Below are 19600 nucleotides of genomic sequence, written 5' to 3'. Positions count from 1 at the left end.
AGCCCAGTCCAGCCTTGTGTAGGTCTACAATCTTGTCCCTGACATCTTTGGACAGCTCTTTGGTCTTTGCCATGGTGGAGAGTTTGGAATCTGATTGTTTGATTGCTCCTGTGGACAGGTGTCTTTTATACAGGTAACAAAATGAGATTAGCAGCACTCCCTTTAAGAGACTGCTTCTAATCTCAGCTTTTTACCTGTATGAAAGACACCTGGTAGCCAGAAATCCTGCTGAATAATAGGGGATCAAATGCTTATTTCCCTCATGAACATGCAAATCAGTCATCATTTGTTAGAAATGCATTTCTGTTGAATTTTGTGTTACTATTCTGTCTCTCAGTGTTACAATACACCGGACATTCGATTTTTAGAATAATTATTTCTTTGTGAGTGGGCGAACACTAAGAATCAGCAGGGGATCAAATACGTATATCCTTCACTGTATACAGACTGATTTTACTGTTGTAGGTTTAGTAACACTTTAATGATAGCTGCCACATAATGACAATCTAAGGTATTCTCTTCTGCTCCTCCCTCTGCAGCTACAATAAAGGTTAAAAGAGTAATTAGACACTCCCAAAGGAAGGGAGGGCTATGACATGCAAGGAAGGGAGATGTGCTAGGGAATTTAATCTCCAGGAGTAGTCACATTTGGTAGCAAGTTCAATGGTACATTTTAGGTCATTAAAAATTATTTATGGAAAGGAAAGACACTGGAAGATAGAATTATTCTTGATTTTTCTGCATTTTTTAGCTTGCTGACAGTGTCTCTTTAAAGTATGCCTGTGAATGTCTGAATGTGGATGAAACATGTGATGAGGCGCTCCCCAAAGTGTAATGAGTAGGAGACACAGCTGGACTGATGAGGCCAGAATGCCGGGCGTTGATTGTGCTACCCTGATCTGACTTTCTGACTTTGCTTTGCTAATCCTTTTGCGCTTATACATTTTTATCATTCTTTTGCAGTTCAAGAACTGTATTTTGCTGTAATCACTGAGCTTTTGTACCTGGGCTTTGTCCTGAACCACATCTTTATTCAATGACCTCTGTGCTTTCCTCCAATACTGAAAACCTTGTTATAGACAGCACTGAAAAACTAAAGAGAAAAATATGTAACGAACGAGCAACTTGTGTGCGCGTGTGATAAATGCGCCATGCTGTTACATTTATTCTCTTTTTGTACCCTTGCATGGTAAATATAAAAGGGACTGTAAAGAGAATGTAAAATCAGATAGAAGATGTGCGGTCAGTGGTCAGTAATATATGCTGAAAGAGAAATGTTCTACTTCTGTTCCAAATTTCTCTTTTTACTGTATTAAATCTGTAGATTGCAGCCATCCTACATGCACGGCCATCAATCATTCTTCCAAATGGATCTTCCCCAAGCAAGTTCACATTGGGTGAACTTACAGATAGTGTTACTAAACCCAGGACCCTGCATTCACTATATCCATTCTACAACGTTACATAGAACATATAAATGCAATTATTTATAAACTGTTAAATGCCTTTTCTCATCAGCAGTTAGAGCAGTCGTGTGACTTCTATCAGTATCCAGCTGAGCACTGGCTAGTCTTGTAGGAGGAGATTTCATTCTGCTCTGACTGTCCTGCATAACCAGTGACCCTCTGTCTGGGCAGCGCTGATTGGCTCTGTGTTGACCATTTGAGCCAAGCCTTGTGACTTCTATCAGTGTCCAGCAGAGCACTGGTTGAAGTTTTCATTCTCCCCTGATTTTCCTATGAGGCTGCATAACCCCTGACCCTCTGTCCGGATTGGGAATTTTAATAGGATACTCCAAGATTAGAACTACTCACAAATGATCTCTTAATTAAGCACTGTTGAAAGCAGATAGCAGACCTCGCTTTAGATTGTAGCAACAAGTAGTTTAGGAGTGAGCAAAGTCTTTTGCAGTAGCAACAGTTGGGCAAGCTCTACAGAACACCAGTCAATTTTCCCTTTGTAACAGAACCGTCCCCAGACTGCACTTGGGTACTTCCGTTAGGATACCGCTTCCTTGTCCGAACACCGACCACAGGCACCACAGCTGACCATACAAGACTAGACGACACCAGTTTTGAAGTAAACCAGGAAATAGACTACTTTATTTTAACACAGATACAAGATATATACATTCAAGGGAATAACCCCCCCCCCTCCTGCATAATGACACAGGGCGGGGCAATCTACCTTTAGTAACAAGAGACACACCAACAGACAGTCCCATCAGGAGGGAGGGCTGCTGGAAACACCCCCCACCAAGCCAATACACAAACACATACATCCCATAATAGTTTGCTCCCAAGCAAGACACACAATAGAACAATTGGATGCAACCACATGACATTGAACACTCAACAACCCCCCACCCCAATATTATGACAGACCACCCTGTACCCATAACAGGCACAGGGTGACTTACACATAAGAGGAATTTGGGGAGCTGAGACAGGGGCCTCCCCACCTCTCCAAAGTGAGCTGTGTTCCATTAGCCCCCCCACCCAAAGTGACTCCCTTCACACCCTTCTTTTCAGACCCACACTGACTATGAAGCACCAGAGGGGCAGCAAAGCTCACAAAGTCCCCAAGATCTCTCAGTGTCTGTACTCACAAGGCCCAAGAACAGAATGGTAGCCTCCTTCCAATCTTCCAAGCGACACCCTTCAGTGACACCAGACAGTTCTTTGGCAGACAGCTCACCTCAGTCAGTTCACCGAAGAACCAGGGTCACTCTTTCAAACTTCAGGCCCTCAGGTCACCCACCTGAGGCCGCATGGCAGCAAGTGCCAGTAGAATCAAGCCTGCCTTTAGCCTGGCTTAGTGCAATCCTCTCCAGGAAAGACCCCGTGCCATTGTGTTCACGGAAGATAAATACCACTACCAGCATAAAATGGAGCGACCCTGTTCTGCAATTGGCCAGGGCTGAATCCATATTCATGCTGCTCATTTGCCTAGCTCCCACCCAGGTTCTGGCAGGCTCTGGTTGCTTTCAGCACCTGTGACTGTGAGAATACTCCAACAATAACTATGTCTGCAGTCCCTGTTCATCCAATGATTTTCCACCATGCTCCTTCGATTCTTCAAAAGAGAGCCAGGTGGTGCCAACAGGGCCACCCACACCTCAAATTTCAGACAATTCAGCAGGTTTTAGCTGAAATTCAAATCGTCTATGGCCAGCTTTAGTGGGAGGATCAAAGGCAAAATTGATGCTTGGGTTACAAGAACGTTTCTAAGAAGGGTTAGTGTGAGAATTACAAGAAAAGTTATTGTGAGGAAGCCCCGAGGCATTACTCTCAGCACTGGAAGCTCTACATCAAACCCTAGCACTGGTCTCCTGAAAGCTGAAAGTTTATATATTGATGGTAGGTTCTTCCACCTTGGTGCTGACCCTTCTTCTTCTGTTGCACTAAGGAATTAGTGTTAGGTTTTTTGCCTTTTCTACAGAAGTTTGCATAGAGCAGGAGGTAAGGAGAGCCTTTCAGATCAAGCCTCCTCTAGAGCGCACCCCATGAGGCCAAATTCTCATCGTCCCTCACAACAGATGATTCAGGAGCTCCTACTAGTTCGGACAAACCACAAACTCCCATCTCATTACTGAAGTAAATATTCTACATGAAATATTTGTGATCACAACTTCATTTAATTTTTTTTGTATCCAGGTTCAATGTGGACTCCCGGAGCTGCAATATATCAAAGCACGTGAGTGTCACCGTTGTTGGCAGTAATAACATTTGTTAGTAGGTCGTCCATCAATCATTCCATAATGTGCGACTGACTCCCTCTGGCACCAATTCCTGTGTTCACCACGATGCATATTTCTGTGTGTATTTATATATATTCTGTAGGTAGACATCTAATCACTTCTTTCTTTTCCTCTCCTGCTTCCGTGTTGTTGGAACTGCAGAAGGTAAATATTATTATTATTATACAGGATTTAAATATATATATAAAGATAAAAATATTGATCCTGCTTTCGAACCGCAAAAGAGAGCAGCTTAAAAGCAATGTATGATGGTTGCTGGTCCATTTTACTTACTTTTTATGTTTAGAAGTTTATCAAGTGATGCTTTATACCAGTGGTCTTCGAACTGCGGCCCTGGGGCCGGATGTGACCCTTTGCTTGCCTTCCCACATGGAAGAAAAATGTATTTGAAATATATTTTTTAAATATTCTTCCCAAATATATTGACATATATTTGAAATACTACAATTTTGGCCATATTCAATATTTCAACATATATATATGTGTGTATATATATATATATATATATATATATATATATATATATACATACATATATACTTTATGTTGAAATGCGTTTTTATTACAACATATATGAAAAATATTTTTAAAAATACATTTTCAAATATACTGTATGTCTTTAAAAATACAAATCTACATTTTTGGAATGCATTTACAAATATATGTAATTTATATGTTAACATTACTTTTTTATATGATATAATCTGAAGAATATATTTAAAAAAAATATATTTTTACAAATAAATATTTTTAAAATATATTCTTTTAACATATAAAAAAGTTATTTTAACATATATTTTTTTACATATATTTCAAAATGCCTTCCAAAAATGTAGATTTGTATTTTTAAAGACATACAGTATATTTGAAATTTATTTTTAAAAATATTCTTCATATATTTTGTAATAAAAACGCATTTCAACATAGAGTATATGTATTGAAATATATATATTGAATATAGCCAAAATTGTATGTATTTTTACAAATATTTTTCATAAATTATGTAACAAACGCATATCAACATAGAATATATATATATAATACAGCCAAACTTCTAGTATTTCAAATATGTCAATATATTTGGGAAGAATACTTTTTAAATATATTTAAAATATATCTCTCTTCCATGTGGGTATCTCAACCCGCTTTGTGTTTGTGGGTGTATATATATATATATATATATATATATATATATATATATATATATATATATATATATTTTGAAATATATTGAATATGGACAAATTGTAGTATTTCAAATATATGTCAATATATTTGGGAAGAATATTTTTAAAATATATTTCAAATATATTTTTCTTCCATGTGGGTTTATCTATCCCTGGGGCCTATTCCTTAAGACACACTGTTCTGCCAACTGATACAAACAAAATAGGTCACCATTTCTCCCACTGACACCAATAATGGGGCAGTATTCCTGTGACAGCCAGGTGCCCACTGCACGTGCGCGAGAAGCGCTGCGCTTTGTGAATGGTCCAGTGTCTTCTGGGACACATGACAGGTCCCAGAAGGCTCCGGGCCATTCACAAAGCGCAGTGAGCACCCGGCTGTCACAGAAGCCGCCGCGGGAGGAAGAAGGAAGGACAACTCCGTGGAAGTGGGAGCGAGTACCTGTCAAATTCAGGTACCCGTTCCCCCTCCCTCCCCAAAGGTCCGCAGTCTCTGGTAATCTCCTTTACTGTCTGCAGTCTCTGGTCATCCCCTGCACTGTCTGCAGTCTCTGTTCATTCTCTGTACTGTGCGCAATCTCTAGTCATCTGTACTATGTCCACAGTCTCTGGTCATTCCCTGTACTATGTCCGCAGTCTCTGGTCATTCCCTGTACTATGTCCGCAGTCTCTGGTCATCTCCTGTACTATGTCCGCAGTCTCTGGTCATCTCCTGTACTGTGTCCGCAGTCTCTGGTCATCTCCTGTACTATGTCCGCAGTCTCTGGTCATCTCCTGTACTATGTCCGCAGTCTCTGGTCATCTCCTGTACTATGTCCGCAGTCTCTGGTCATCTTCTGTACTATGTCTGCAGTCTCTGGTCATTCCCTGTACTATGTCCGCAGTCTCTGGTCATCTCCTGTACTATGTCCGCAGTCTCTGGTCATCTCCTGTACTGTGTCCGCAGTCTCTGGTCATTCCCTGTACTATGTCCGCAGTCTCTGGTCATCTCCTGTACTGTGTCCGCAGTCTCTGGTCATTCCCTGTACTATGTCCGCAGTCTCTGGTCATCTCCTGTACTATGTCCGCAGTCTCTGGTCATCTCCTGTACTGTGTCCGCAGTCTCTGGTCATTCCCTGTACTATGTCCGCAGTCTCTGGTCATCTCCTGTACTGTGTCCGCAGTCTCTGGTCATTCCCTGTACTATGTCTGCAGTCTCTGGTCATCTGTACTATGTCCACAGTCTCTGGTCATTCCCTGTACTATGTCCGCAGTCTCTGGTCATCTCCTGTACTATGTCCGCAGTCTCTGGTCATCTCCTGTCCTATGTCCGCAGTCTCTGGTCATCTCCTGTACTGTGTCCGCAGTCTCTGGTCATCTCCTGTACTGTGTCCGCAGTCTCTGGTCATCTCCTGTCCTATGTCCGCAGTCTCTGGTCATCTCCTGTACTATGTCCGCAGTCTCTGGTCATCTCCTGTCCTATGTCCGCAGTCTCTGGTTATCTCCTGTACTGTGTCCGCAGTCTCTGGTCATCTCCTGTACTGTGTCCGCAGTCTCTGGTCATCCCCTGTACTGTGTCCGCAGTCTCTGGTCATCCCCTGTACTGTGTCCGCAGTCTCTGGTCCATTTCCTGTACTGTGTCCGCAGTCTCTGGTCATCCCCTTTACTGTGTCCGCAGTCCATTGGTTCAGAATATTTTTTTCTTGTTGTTCTCCTCTAAAACCTAGGCGCATCTTATGGTCAGGTGCGTCTTTTTGAGGGAAAAATACGGTATATGAATCTCCGTACGGCCATAGTAACGAATGCAATGAATCCGGAAAAAGTTTATAAAATAACAAATGCATTAGTTTTATTTGGATGACATCTCATGATGCGATAGTAGTTCAGGTCCATGGGGAAATCAATTCAATCTTCAAATTCGTTCAGTAATTCGGATTCAAGTAAATTTGTGAATTATATTGAATTTGTGATTGTCACAATGGGATTTATTTACTAAAGCTGGAGAGTCCAAAATCAGACTCCCCTCTGCATAGAAACCAATCAGCTTCTAACCTCAGCTTGTTCAATGAAGCTTTGGCAATGAAACCTGGAAGCTAATTGGTTTCTATGCAGAAGGGAGTCTGATTTTGGACTCTCCAGCTTTAGTAAATAAACCCCAATGTGTCAGTTCAGTTCCACAGTCTAATGCAATTCTTAAGTTTGAAAAATTAAGGGCCGCCGAATTTTGCATGATTTATTCTGTTGTGCCCAGGGGCGGACTGACCATTTGGAAACTCGGGCACTGCCCGAGGGCCCGGGGTCAGTAGGGAGCCCCATGAGATGCCCCTGGTACCTTTTTCATAGGCTTTTTTGAGTTTGGGCAAGGACACAGGGGCCCCATGATCCCCTATTGCCCAGGGGCCCCATGAGTCGTCAGTCCGTCCCTGGTTGTGTCGGAAAATATTGAATCCTTCCAAATAGTTTCAATATATAAATATTGAATCCACTTAAAAAAATATACAGCAATCTTTCGAAAAACTGCCAATTTTTTTGTTAATCCATCTGGACCTACGAATATATGAAACAAATGCCGAATATAACTAAATGAATTTTCAAAATTAATCGGTTCAACCAGGGGCAAACTGACAACTCATGGGGCCCCCGGGCATTTAGGGATTATGGGGCCCCTGTGTCCTTGCCAAAACTCAAAAAAGCCTATGAAAAAGGTACCAGTGGCATCTCATGGGGCCCCCTACTGAACCCGGGCCCTCGGGCAGTCCCCGAGTTTCCAAATGGTCAGTCCGCCCCTGGGTTCAACATAACGAACATGATGAAAAGAAATTCTTCAATGAACGAATGCATCTGAAACAAAATGAAAGTTTTCATCGCGCACATGTGTACTATAGATCAGTAAGTTACCATGGTGTGTGAGTATAACCCGCGCAGAGGACTGATCAATTAGGCTGGCTGCTGCTAGCAAAATCACAAATATGTACCGGTAAACAAATATGTGAGTGCAAAGCATAAAAATGGCTGCGCTGCTTCTCCCAAAAACTACTTTAAATAGTTAATTAAATAAATAAATGAACTCCATACTACACAAAGGGTCCCCGTAAATGTGCGTGTACTATAATGCCCCGTGGGCTGGCAATTTTATCCCTTTTCCCCAGTGACTAAATCCCACATAAACCAATAAGTAAAAACAAGGTGCTTAAACGACAATAGTGCTAAAAATAGCACATATACAATGCCATGAAACTGTGTATACAGTAAAATTGTATAAAACTATCTATCTATATATATATATATATATATATATATAATGTCCCAATAATTGTGCAAACATATAAAAGTAAAAAATAAAATTTTAAGTTCCAAAAAAACCCCCATCCGCATTTGGTATGAATATTAAGTGATACAGTAGTAAATCTTATCCATAGCAATTCTCTGTGCGAAGTGCTCCAATTAGTGCTCCCCCTCCAGAGCCCCACTCACCACAGGTAATTAACCACCTGGAATGGTAGGACAAATATCGCATGAGATGTTGCAGCGCTCTCCTGCAGGAAAGTTGGCCATCTGTGTGGTCTTGACACCTCTATACGCTGATGACAGACTCCATAGTGGATCAATCGTTTGCGACAAAACTCCTCCAGAACCTCCACAGTACTCCTCCACCACCGTAAAAACATCAAAGGGAAACTTCCATAGCGTAACACCGTATTTATTAGGTAAAAAAACATTTAAAATTGCACTTACATAAAAACCATGTGTATGGCACTTTAAATCTCAGCAAAAAGCAATTCCTTCTCAGAGGACAAGTGTAGCGCTATCAAGCCCCACCCTACATGTTTCGTCGTATTACGTCATCAGGTGTGAAGAAGAAGCGGAAGCTTGGAAACAAAATCACCTGACTTGCCTGTGCTCCCCCATTGGACACTGCCTCCAGCAGTTTGGCGCTGGTTGCGGCTCACATGGCTGACAGCTCACAGTCTGACATGGCCATCACAGACTGAGGAGTGGAGCACTACCATCGGCTTACCCCTGGACATCTCCATTGGGCTCAGATATCACATCAATATATATCTACAGTTGCAAGAAAAAGTATGTGAACCCCTTGGGATTACGTGGAGTTTTGCATGAATTGGGCATATAATGTGCTCTAAACGTCATCTAAGTCACAACAATAGAAGAACACAGTCTGCTGAACATAATACTACACAAACATTAGATGTTGCCATGGTTTAATTGCACATAACATGTAAACATTCACAGTGCAGGGAGGAAAAAGTATGTGAGGCCCTAGCTTAATGACTTCTCCCAGAGCTAATTGGAGCCAGGAGTGAGCCAACCTTGACTCCAATCAGTGTGATGATATTGGATGTGTTGCTGACAGCTGTCCTGCCCTTGAAAAACACACACCTGTTTTGGGTTTACTGGTTTCAAGAAGCACTGTCTGATGTGAACCATGCCTCGCAGAAAAGAGCTCTCAGAAGACCTACAATCAAGAATTGTTGACTTGCATGAAGCTGGAAAGGGTTACAAAAGTATCTCCAAAAGCCTTGATGTTCATGTGTCCACGGTAAGACAGACTGTCTACAAATGGAGAAAGTTTAGCACTGTTGCTGCTCTCCCTAGGCGAGGTCGTCCTGTAAAAATGACTGCAAGAGCACTGCGCAGAATGCTGCATGAGGTAAAGAAGAATCCCAGAGTGTATGTCCAATTCATGCAAAACTCCACATAATCCCAAGGGGTTCACATACTTTTTCTTGCAACTGTATATACATACTACCTTTGTGAGTTATTACTGTTTTTATCAATTATACCCTGTTTTTAAAGTACTACACCTAGGCTGGCGCCCCCATTTTTTACCTTCTGGTGCTAGAACTACTGCCCATGACCTGACGTTTGTTGTGATACTTCACATGTGTGGGACGATCGCTGCTTGTGTGCGTGGCCAACACAGGTGTTCGTCTTTGCACGTGAGCATGGGGGGACGGGGGAACTTTAAACTTTTTTTATTATTATTATTTATTTATTTTTATACTTTTGTTTTATTTTTATTTTTTTTTTTCACTTTAAAGCAGAGTTCCACTCACTCTGTAAAAAAATAAAAGTCAGCAGCTACAAAAACTGTAGCTGCTGACTTTTAAAAAACAGCCACTCACTTGTCCCACAATCCCACGTTGCCCCCGCTGCAGCCCTTTTCACCGGCCGTCCTGTATTCCAGGCGCCAGCATCTTCAGTGCTTGCGACTTCACATGCGCAAGTAGCGCTGCACTTCCTGAATGGCCCCGTCGTCTTCTGGGACCTGTCACATGTCCCACAAGACTTCGGGGAGGCAGGGTAGGAACACAACTTCCATTTCCGATCACCTAGGCGATCGCAGCGGAAGTGGTACCCCTCCCCCCCCCCACTTGCTAATCCTTAATGGGGAGCGGGGGACCAATCTTTAAAGCGGAACTTCCCCTTTTAGGTGGAACTCCGCTTTAAGGCTCCATGCACACGGGGCATTTTAATAACGTAGGTAACGTTAGCTGTGTAAAGACACGTTAAAAAGTTAGTTTTTTTTAGCGTTTTTGCGTTAGCGTTTTACTGTGTTTTTTCATGTGTTTTTGTGTTTTTTCGCATTTTTAGCACCCTAAAAAAATTGGGGGGGCAAAAAAAGTCCAAAAATGCCGGCTTGCCACGATTTACCGCGTTTTTCAGCGTTAGAGCGTTTCTACGGCTAAAAAACTCCTCTAGAAACTCACTAGTCCTGGATTTTTTTTCAGCCAAAAAACATCCCTGCCAAAAAAAGTTGATTCCAGTCTATGTGTGTATGGACACATAGGATAACATGCTGGGGGGTTTACTGGCTGTAGAAAAAAACGTCAAAAGCCAAAAACAGCTGCTGTAAAAACGTTCCGTGTGCATGAGGACTTATTGCTATCACAAGGAATGTAAACCTTGTGACAGCAATAGGCACATGACAGGTACTCTTTATGGAGAGATCTGGGGTCAATAGGACACCAGATCCCTTATCTGCCCTCAAAAGCATTTTATCACACCAAGATCAGCATGATCAGATGTTTTTCATTTTTAAAAATGGCGCCTTTTACATCCGGGTAAGCTGGAAGCAGGGGCGGACTGACAACTCATGAGGACCCCGGGCAATAGGGGATCATGGGGCCCCTGTGTCCTTGCCCAAACTCAAAAAAGCCTATGAAAAAGGTACCAGGGGCATCTCATGGGGCCCCCTACTGACCCCGGGCCCTCGGGCAACGCCCGAGTTTTCAAATGGGCAGTCTGCCTCTGGCTGGAAGTAATAAAGGTCATCACTTCTGTTTCTCTAAATCATAGAGCCAAATGCAGAGGTTCCACTCTTTGTTTGGCTTGATGATCATCCAGTAGGACAGCCCGTTAAAGCCACGGAAGGAGGCGGGGGGGGATGTCTCCTCTCGCTGCTTGAAAGAGGTTAGTTAGCTGATCAGATTGCTTTTACAAGAGAGCCGACCATCGGCTCTAAAAATGGTACCGGGATGATGCCTGCAGCTGGAGGCACCATCCTGGTACAACCACTTAACGCCAAATACCTTCCTCTGGATCAACTGTGGGTATATGATTAAAACTTTTGTTTTTATTTTAATGGTTGAACTGGATGGACTTTTGTCTTTTTTCAGCCAGACTAACTATGTAACTATGACGCACATGTATATACCCTAATTCCATCTATCTTGTGGCCCATCCAGCAATGTCTCAGGTCCTTCCTCTTCTTTTCCACCATCGGGTAGTCCATTTCCTGTACAACTCCAACCTTTCCTCCTGTGAGCTAGCCTGCACAGTTTTGCAAGTATAAAAGAATCCTGAAATGAACATAAATGGATTTTACATAAGTTAATATGGTGACTTTTATCCTGAACACAATTCTGATTTAGAGCTGTAGATTTGATTAATGCATTCAGAAGGTAGCTCAGTGGTAGAGACACCTAAGGACATTCCATGTTCTCAGCATGGAAGCAGTGGTGGGTGGGTGAGCTTGGCATGCAGCTTTGAAGATGCTCAGGAGAAAGGACTATTCCACAATGATTCCTGACTATATACGTATATAGCCCCACTGAGAAGGTCCACATCCTTCCTGCATTCTTGTAAAAGGACCATTAGCTACAGCCTGGGATTATAAAGATTCAATAAGCCATGCATGAGCTTGGCTGTGGATTCGGAAAGGCTTGCTTGTATTGTGCTGGTTAATTGGTTTATTATTATTAATCTCTGCTTTCATATTATATCACAGGCTAAATGTATATTGTAGTTTCTAGTTATTGTACCCTCTGGTAAATGTGCAATGCAGTTACATATCTAATCTGTTACATAGTTATAATAGTTGCGGAAAAAAGACAAAAGTCCATCCAGTTCAACCATTTAAAAAAAAACATTCCTACACCCACAGTTGATCCAGAGGAAAGCAAAAAAACCCAGCAAAGCATGATCCAATTTGCTCCTGCAGGGAAACAAAAATTGCTTCCTGATCCCCCAAGAGGCAATCAGATATTCCCTGGATCAACTTCACCTATAAATAGTATCCAGTTATATTCTGTGTATCTAGGAAAGAATCCAGGACTTTTTTCAAGCAATCCACTGAGCTGGCCAGAACTAGTTAGTGCGATCTTTGTTAAAGTAGTATTAAACTCCCAGTTTTGTAGCCTAACACATGAAGTACAACAAAAAAAAAACATTCCTCAGTAAACTATTTGTTAAAATACCTACCCCAACACTTGCAGTTTACAACTTTTAATGCTGCTGGCTCCTGCTCACTCTGTGCTCCTTTCCTAAACATCCGTTATTCACAGTGAACAGTGCAGTCCTTAGCTTGGAGAAGGGAAGGTAAAAGAGCAGGGGGGTGCTCTGCCATCCTAGGCTATGAGGCTGTGTGTTTCTATTGATGCACACAGTGTAAGGCGACACAACTGTAGGCCCTGCTTGCGGGGGTGGCTCCATAGGATCCTGCAAGAGCAAGGAGCCACCCTGAAATAGGAAAACTGGGGCAGCGGTCATCGCAACAGCTTAAACTGGAACATAGGCAAGGATTAAAAGACAAAGAAACCGCATACTCAGTAAGTGATTAAATCATCTGCTAAAAGTGCTTAAAAAAATTGAGGGTTTAATATAATTTAAGTTTATTATTTGTATTGATTTTTAAACTTGTTGTTACTGCTGTAATACAGTCCTTGTATTACAAATAAACATTTTTTTCAGCACACACTCATGACACGATTCCTAGCGTACTATAGCTTCTAGCTTGCCTTGAGGCTCCCCTTCTGAAATTGAAACTTAAAGCGGAGTTCCACTCACCGGTCAAAAAATAAAAGTCAGCAGCTACAAAAACTGTAGCTGCTGACTTTTAAAAAACAGCCACTTACCTGTCCCTCGGTCCCGTGGTGTGTCCCCCGCAGCCCGTTTCACCAGCAGTCCTGTATTCCAGGAGGCCGGCATCTTCAGTGTGGCCACCCGGCTGTGACAGCTTGCGGCTTCACAGCCGGGTACCCACTGCGCGTGCGCGAGTAGTGCTGTGCTTCATGAATAGTAAAAGAGATATAAACGAGCGCACCTATAAGGAATAAATAGCAGCTGAACATAAGGTAACCAAACACCCTAAAGAACCAATATATCATAAAAATGCAGCGCTATGAGTAGATGAGGAACTGATACATATATCAATACAATGAGTAAAGGAATTAGTCCATGCAGCAGTAAATAATATAAAGTGACTTCAAGTGCTCTCCTTTAATTCGTATTTTCCTGATATTCAGGCGTTGTGCGGAATGGTGCAGAAGAAATGCGCACTCACCAGAACGCACAGATAAATGAGCGTTTGTTAAACATATGTTCCCCTCTGGATCGTTAGGAAAAAGGTCTGTAATGCGATAACCTCCCTCCAGGACTCCTGGTTGCTCCTGTCTGTTCCCTCAATAGGTGGCTTGCGGACTTCTCCTTACAGCATGCCCCTTGCCCAGTAGATGGATGAGTGGCTGAAAATTGATGCTCCCCAGGGGAGTCAAGACAAGGACATACCCATAGTGTAGTAGGTGATAGAAAAATTTATTAGCATATCAAGCTACTCGATGGTGTACAGCAGTATGTATAAGCGAATTATGGACTAACCGTCCAGATTGAAAGATGGCCGCCGGAGCTCCACGATGCTCCGACGGCGTGACGTCACGGCGTTCTTGGCTCCTCCTACGCGTTTCGTGCACACGCACGTCGTCTGGGGGGAATTGCCAATTTATTTAACAAACGCTCATTTATCTGTGCGTTCTGGTGAGTGCGCATTTCTTCTGCACCATTCCGCACAACGCCTGAATATCAGGAAAATACGAATTAAAGGAGAGCACTTGAAGTCACTTTATATTATTTACTGCTGCATGGACTAATTCCTTTACTCATTGTATTGATATATGTATCAGTTCCTCATCTACTCATAGCGCTGCATTTTTATGATATATTTGTGCTTCATGAATGGTCCTGTAGTCTTCTGGGACCTGTCACGTGTCCCAAAAGACTACAGGGAGGGAGGACACCTTTCTGCTTCCGATCGCCTAGGCCAGGGGTCTGCAACCTTTAAGATATAAAGAGCCACTTGGACCCGTTTCCGAGAGGGAAAAAAAGACTGGGAGCCGCAAAACCATTGCAACATTTAAAACAAATCCGACACTGCATATATTGCAAAAAGCGCTCTGGTCATGAAGGGGGTTTAAGGGCCCAGTAAGCAAAGGGTTAATCAGGGCCACAGTGTATCGTCATAATCACAATCATAGCCTTAGGTCAGTGGTGGGCAACCTTTTTTTTCAACTGAGCCAAATCTCGCCAAAACCACGATTGAAATTTATTTTGAGAGCCACATTTTTAAAACTGAAAATACATCCCCCATATAGTAATTCATCCCCCATAGTAATTCATCCCCCATAGTAATTCATCCCCCATATAGTAATTCATCCCCCATAGTAATTCATCCCCCATATAGTAATTCATCCCCCATAGTAATTCATCCCCCATATAGTAATTCATCCCCCATATAGTAATTCATCCCCCATATAGTAATTCATCCCCCATAGTAATTCATCCCCCATATAGTAATTTATCCCCCATATAGTAATTCATCCCCCATAGTAATTCATCCCCCATATAGTAATTCATCCCCCATAGTAATTCATCCCCCATATAGTAATTCATCCCCCATGGTAATTCATCCCCCATATAGTAATTCATCCCCCATATAGTAATTCATCCCCCCTATAGTAATTCATCCCCCATATTAATTCATCCCCCATATTAAGTCCCCAAGTCCCCCCTGTGTCAATTCACTTACCTTTGCTCCGCGCGTTCCTCTCGCCGTGTTCCCGCGCCGTTTCGGTGTAGCATGAAAATCTGTCTCCTATGAGGATCTGTCCCCCTCGACGTATCTGCGCATGTGCCAGTTTCAGGCATTAGCAGCCGATCGGCGATCCCCGGCACATGCACAGATACGTCGAGGGGGACATCCTCATAGGAGACAGATTTTCATGCTACACCGGTCTTCAGGGCGGACTGTGAGAGGAGCCTAGCGGGAGCCTAGCTCCGCGGGCCGGATTAAAAGATCCGCCGGGCCGTAGTTTGCCCATTGCTGCCCTATTGCCTGTCACCTGGTGGGCAGTGTGCTCCGGAGCCACAGCCAAGGTGAAAAAGAGCCGCATGCGGCTCTGGAGCCGCGGGTTGCCGACACCCGGCCTAGGCGATCAGACCGGAAGTGGGAGTGGGTACCTGTCAAATTTGAGTACCCCAAAGGTGCCAATCCTTAATGGAGAGCAGTCCTTAAAGCGGAACTTCCCCTTTTGGGTGGAGCTCCGCTTTAGGACAGAGCCAACTATATAAAACAGAAGGGAGGGGGAGGAGTCACTGCTCTGATTCACTCATGTGAGTTTGTAAAGTTCAGCTTAAGCTATTGGACCCTGTGAACAACAAACATTTTCAACAAAGGATAGACAGTTTATCGACATTAGAGTGATTAAAATAGGTAACTAAGTTACCTTGTTGCAAATGCCAGGGAATGTTCCTGAAATCCCGACACTCACTAGAACTATAAAAGCCATTTGGATTAGTAGTGGAAATATCTTCAACATTACAGGAGCAAGTGCATTGGAATGTGATTCTAGCCATACCATGTCCTGGAAAAATTAGAACCTTAGACACGAGTTATGAAACATCTCTTTCCACACTAAAAAAGGGAAACCGAGGTTCAAAATAGTTTTTCTGACCACAGAAAAGAAGAAATTCATCTAGATTTTCAAAATTTGAAGATAGACTCCCCAAGGAATATAAGTATTTTTTTTTACAAACTACAAAAGGGGAAAGTAAAAAAAAGAAAAAAATATCCGGCATTTATCACTGCAAAGGCAAGCAGGTGAAATTACGCTCCATTTTCTAAATAGAATAATAAAGAAAAAGAAAATATCAAGATTTGCATAAACAACGTGCGTACAAATGCATTTTGTTAACAAGCTGCTCTCCCAGGGGTGTTTAATCCTAATTTGAAAATAAGAAATCAAGGCTATTTATCAAAATCAGCGGGGTAAACTCCCACCAGCCCGAGCCCTCGCAGCACTTCCAATCCACAGCCTTCTGATTCCAGAAACAAAATGTTTTCATGCTAGGAAGCCACGAAGCTACTCAGTGATTCAGAGCAAATCAAGATCTTTGAGACATCACAGCCTGCGCAAATTTATTTGCATTAGCTGTAATTTTAGGTTTTCTATTTGTGGCCTGTCTGTAGCGGCGGAGATTATTCATGTTAAAGCTAATTGTTCTTAGCTGACTGCCTGGCTATTTAAATATGGGAATTTTCCTCTGCTTGTTTACATGAAAAAAAAGGCTTGCCAAATTTGTGACAGCTGAGCTGCTTATTTAAAGCCTAATTATGTGTTGGTGTAGTGTGTATATGTATTATATATGATATGTACAGTATATACTAGAAAAAAAATAGTCAAGGTCAGGCATCTATGCACACAATCCTGAAGAAGCCTTTTAGCAAGCAGTATCTGTAGGAAAGAGAGTGCAGAGACTATGATGGCAGGTAGTATGTGTAGGAAAGAAGTGTGGAGGGTATGACAATGTGTGACAATGGGCACTATGTTCAGGAGAAAATGGCAGAGGATATGACGGTGAGCACTATGTCCATGAGAGGAGTGAAGAAGGTATGACGGGGCAGTATTTGTAGGAAAGAAGTGTGGAGGGTATGACAATGCGTGATAAACGGTAGTATGTTCAGTAGAAGATGGCAGAGGATATGATGGTGAGCACTATGTGCATGAGAGGAGTGAAGAAGGTATGACGGGGCAGTATGTGTAGGAAAGAAGTGTGGAGAGTATGGCAATGCGCGATAATGGATAGTATGTTCAGGAGAAGATGGCAGAGGATATGATGGTGAGCACTATGTGCATGAGAGGAGTGAAGAAGGTATGACGGGGCAGTATGTGCAGGAAAGGAGTGCAGAGGGTATGACGGCAGGCAGTAGGTGCAGGAAAGGAGTGCAGAGGGTATGATGGCAGGCAGTATGTGTAGGAAAGAAGTGTGGAGGGTATTACAATGCGTGACAGTGGGCAGTATGTTCAGGAGAAGATGGCAGAGGATAAGATAGTGAGCACTATGTGCATGAGAGGACTGAAGAAGGTATGACGGGGCAGTATGTGCAGGAAAGGAGTGCAGAGGGTATGATGGCAGGCAATATGTTCTGAAGAGGAGTGCAGAGGATTTTACGGCAGGCATTATGTGCAGCAAAGAATTGCAGAGGGCATGATGGCAGACAGTATGTGCAGGAAAGGAGTGCAGAGGATATGACAGTGGACAGTATGTGTTGGAGAGGAGTGTATGACAATGTGTGACAATAGGCAGTATGTTCAGGAGACGTTTACGGAGGATATGATGGTGAGCACTATGTGCATTAGAGAAAATAAGAAATGACAGTGGGCACTATGTGCAAGAAAGGAGTGCAGAGGGTATGACGGCGGGCAGTATGTGCAGGAAAGGAGTGCAGAAAGTATGGCAGCAGCCAGTATGTGCATAAAGGAGTGCAGAGGTGTTGCGCAACTGACTGTGAAGCCTGAGATGACAAGGGTGGCCTCTTGCGCAATTCTCACCCAAGCACCGCTGGTAGTAGAGACAGGGATTGCTAGGGCAGTGGAAGTGCACAGGTGCCAGGAAGCTGTTGTAGTGGACTGAAGTTGGGCAGCATGGTAATCCTTCCAGTGGTAGTATGGAGGCTGGTCACAAGCCTTTTTCAGCAGTAGCCAGGCAGACAGGTACAGGGTCAGAATCAAGTTCAAGGTCAAAAACAGGCAAAAGCTGGTAATGTACTGGCAGCAAAGTACCAAGCCAGGAGGCATAGATGTAGTCAGAAATCCAAGCCAAGGTCAGTAACACAAGCGAGCGGCAGACATAACAGGTAGGGGTGATCCAAGAGAGGTGTCAGGGAAATCTGGGTCAGGAAGAAGGCTAGCAGATGTTCAAGAACCAGAAACCATAGCTGAAGACAATCCAGCACTGAAGCCAGGCAGATTCTCAGTTTAAATAGACTGCTGCGTGCCACGATCTGTGGATGCGTGCATTTGCCTAAGTGTTCTCGCACGCATGCGCCAATGCTCGTCCATGTGCGTATTCTAGTTCTTGCTCGTCTTGTTAGGCTTCTGTGTGAATGCTTCAGCACATGCACATAAGAATGGGCACCTGCTGCACGGAAATGAGTATCTGCCGTATGAGATTCCTGACAAGAGGGTATGACGCCGGGCAGTATGTACAGGAAAGAAGTGCTGAGGGTATGAAGGCGGGCAGTGTGTGCAGCAGAGGATTGTGGACGGTATGACAGTGGGCAGTATGAGCAGCAGAGGAGTAAGAGCTGAAGGTATTACATCAGGCAGTATGAGCAGAAGAGGAATGCATAGGGAATGGAAGCAGGCAGTATGTACAGGAGAGAAATACAAACTGCATGACAGGGGGCAGTATGTGCAGGAGAGGAGTGTGGAAGGTATGATAATGTGTGGCAGTATGTTCAGGAGAAGATTGCAGATGATATGATGGTGAGCGTTGGGGCATGAGAGGAATGAAGAAAATATGACAGCAGGCAGTATGTACAGGAATTAAGAGCAGAGGGCATGACAGTGGGCAGTATATGCAGGAAAGGAGTGCAGAGGAAATATCTGTGGCCAGTATGTATGTATGTACAGGAAAGGAGTGCAGAGGGTATGACAATTGGCAGTATGTATAGGAGAGGAGTGTATGACAATGTGGGACAATGGGCAATATGTTCAGGAGAAGATTGCAGAGGAAATGAGGGTGAGCACTATGTGCATGAGAGGAGTGAAAAGGGTATGAAGAGGGGCAGTATGTGCAGGAAAGAAGTGCAAAGGACCTGACAGCAGGCAGTATGTGCAGGAAAGAAGAGCAGAGGGCATGGCAGTGGGCAGTATATGCAGGAAAGGAGTGCAGAGGAAATGTCTGTGGCCAGTATGTACGTATGTACAGGAAAGGAGTGCAGAGGGTATGACAGTGGGCAGTATGTATAGGAGAGGAGTGTATGACAATGTGGGACAATGGGCAATATGTTCAGGAGATGATTGCAGAGGAAATGATGGTGAGCACTATGTGCATGAGAGGAGTGAAGAAGGTATGACGGGGACAGTATCTGCAGGAA

General features: G+C 43.3%; 1 protein-coding gene across 1 annotated transcript in view; it reads left to right on the top strand.

The window, feature by feature from the left end:
- Positions 1 to 19600, top strand: part of CPNE9 (copine family member 9) — a 513553-nt gene that overhangs the window by 207431 nt on the left and 286522 nt on the right. Inside the window, exons 6-7 of the mRNA XM_089654338.1 lie at positions 3657 to 3696; positions 3902 to 3904. Coding sequence (XP_089510464.1) covers positions 3657 to 3696; positions 3902 to 3904 — 43 coding nt within the window. The remainder of the gene's footprint in view (positions 1 to 3656; positions 3697 to 3901; positions 3905 to 19600) is intronic.

The sequence above is a fragment of the Staurois parvus genome, unplaced genomic scaffold (assembly GCF_062004578.1).
Source record: "Staurois parvus isolate SC_StPar_1 unplaced genomic scaffold, SC_StPar_1.0 ptg000757l, whole genome shotgun sequence".
Taxonomy (NCBI): Eukaryota; Metazoa; Chordata; class Amphibia; order Anura; family Ranidae; genus Staurois; species Staurois parvus.
Note: the sequence above shows the minus strand (reverse complement) of the source record. Positions and strands in the feature narration are given on the sequence as shown.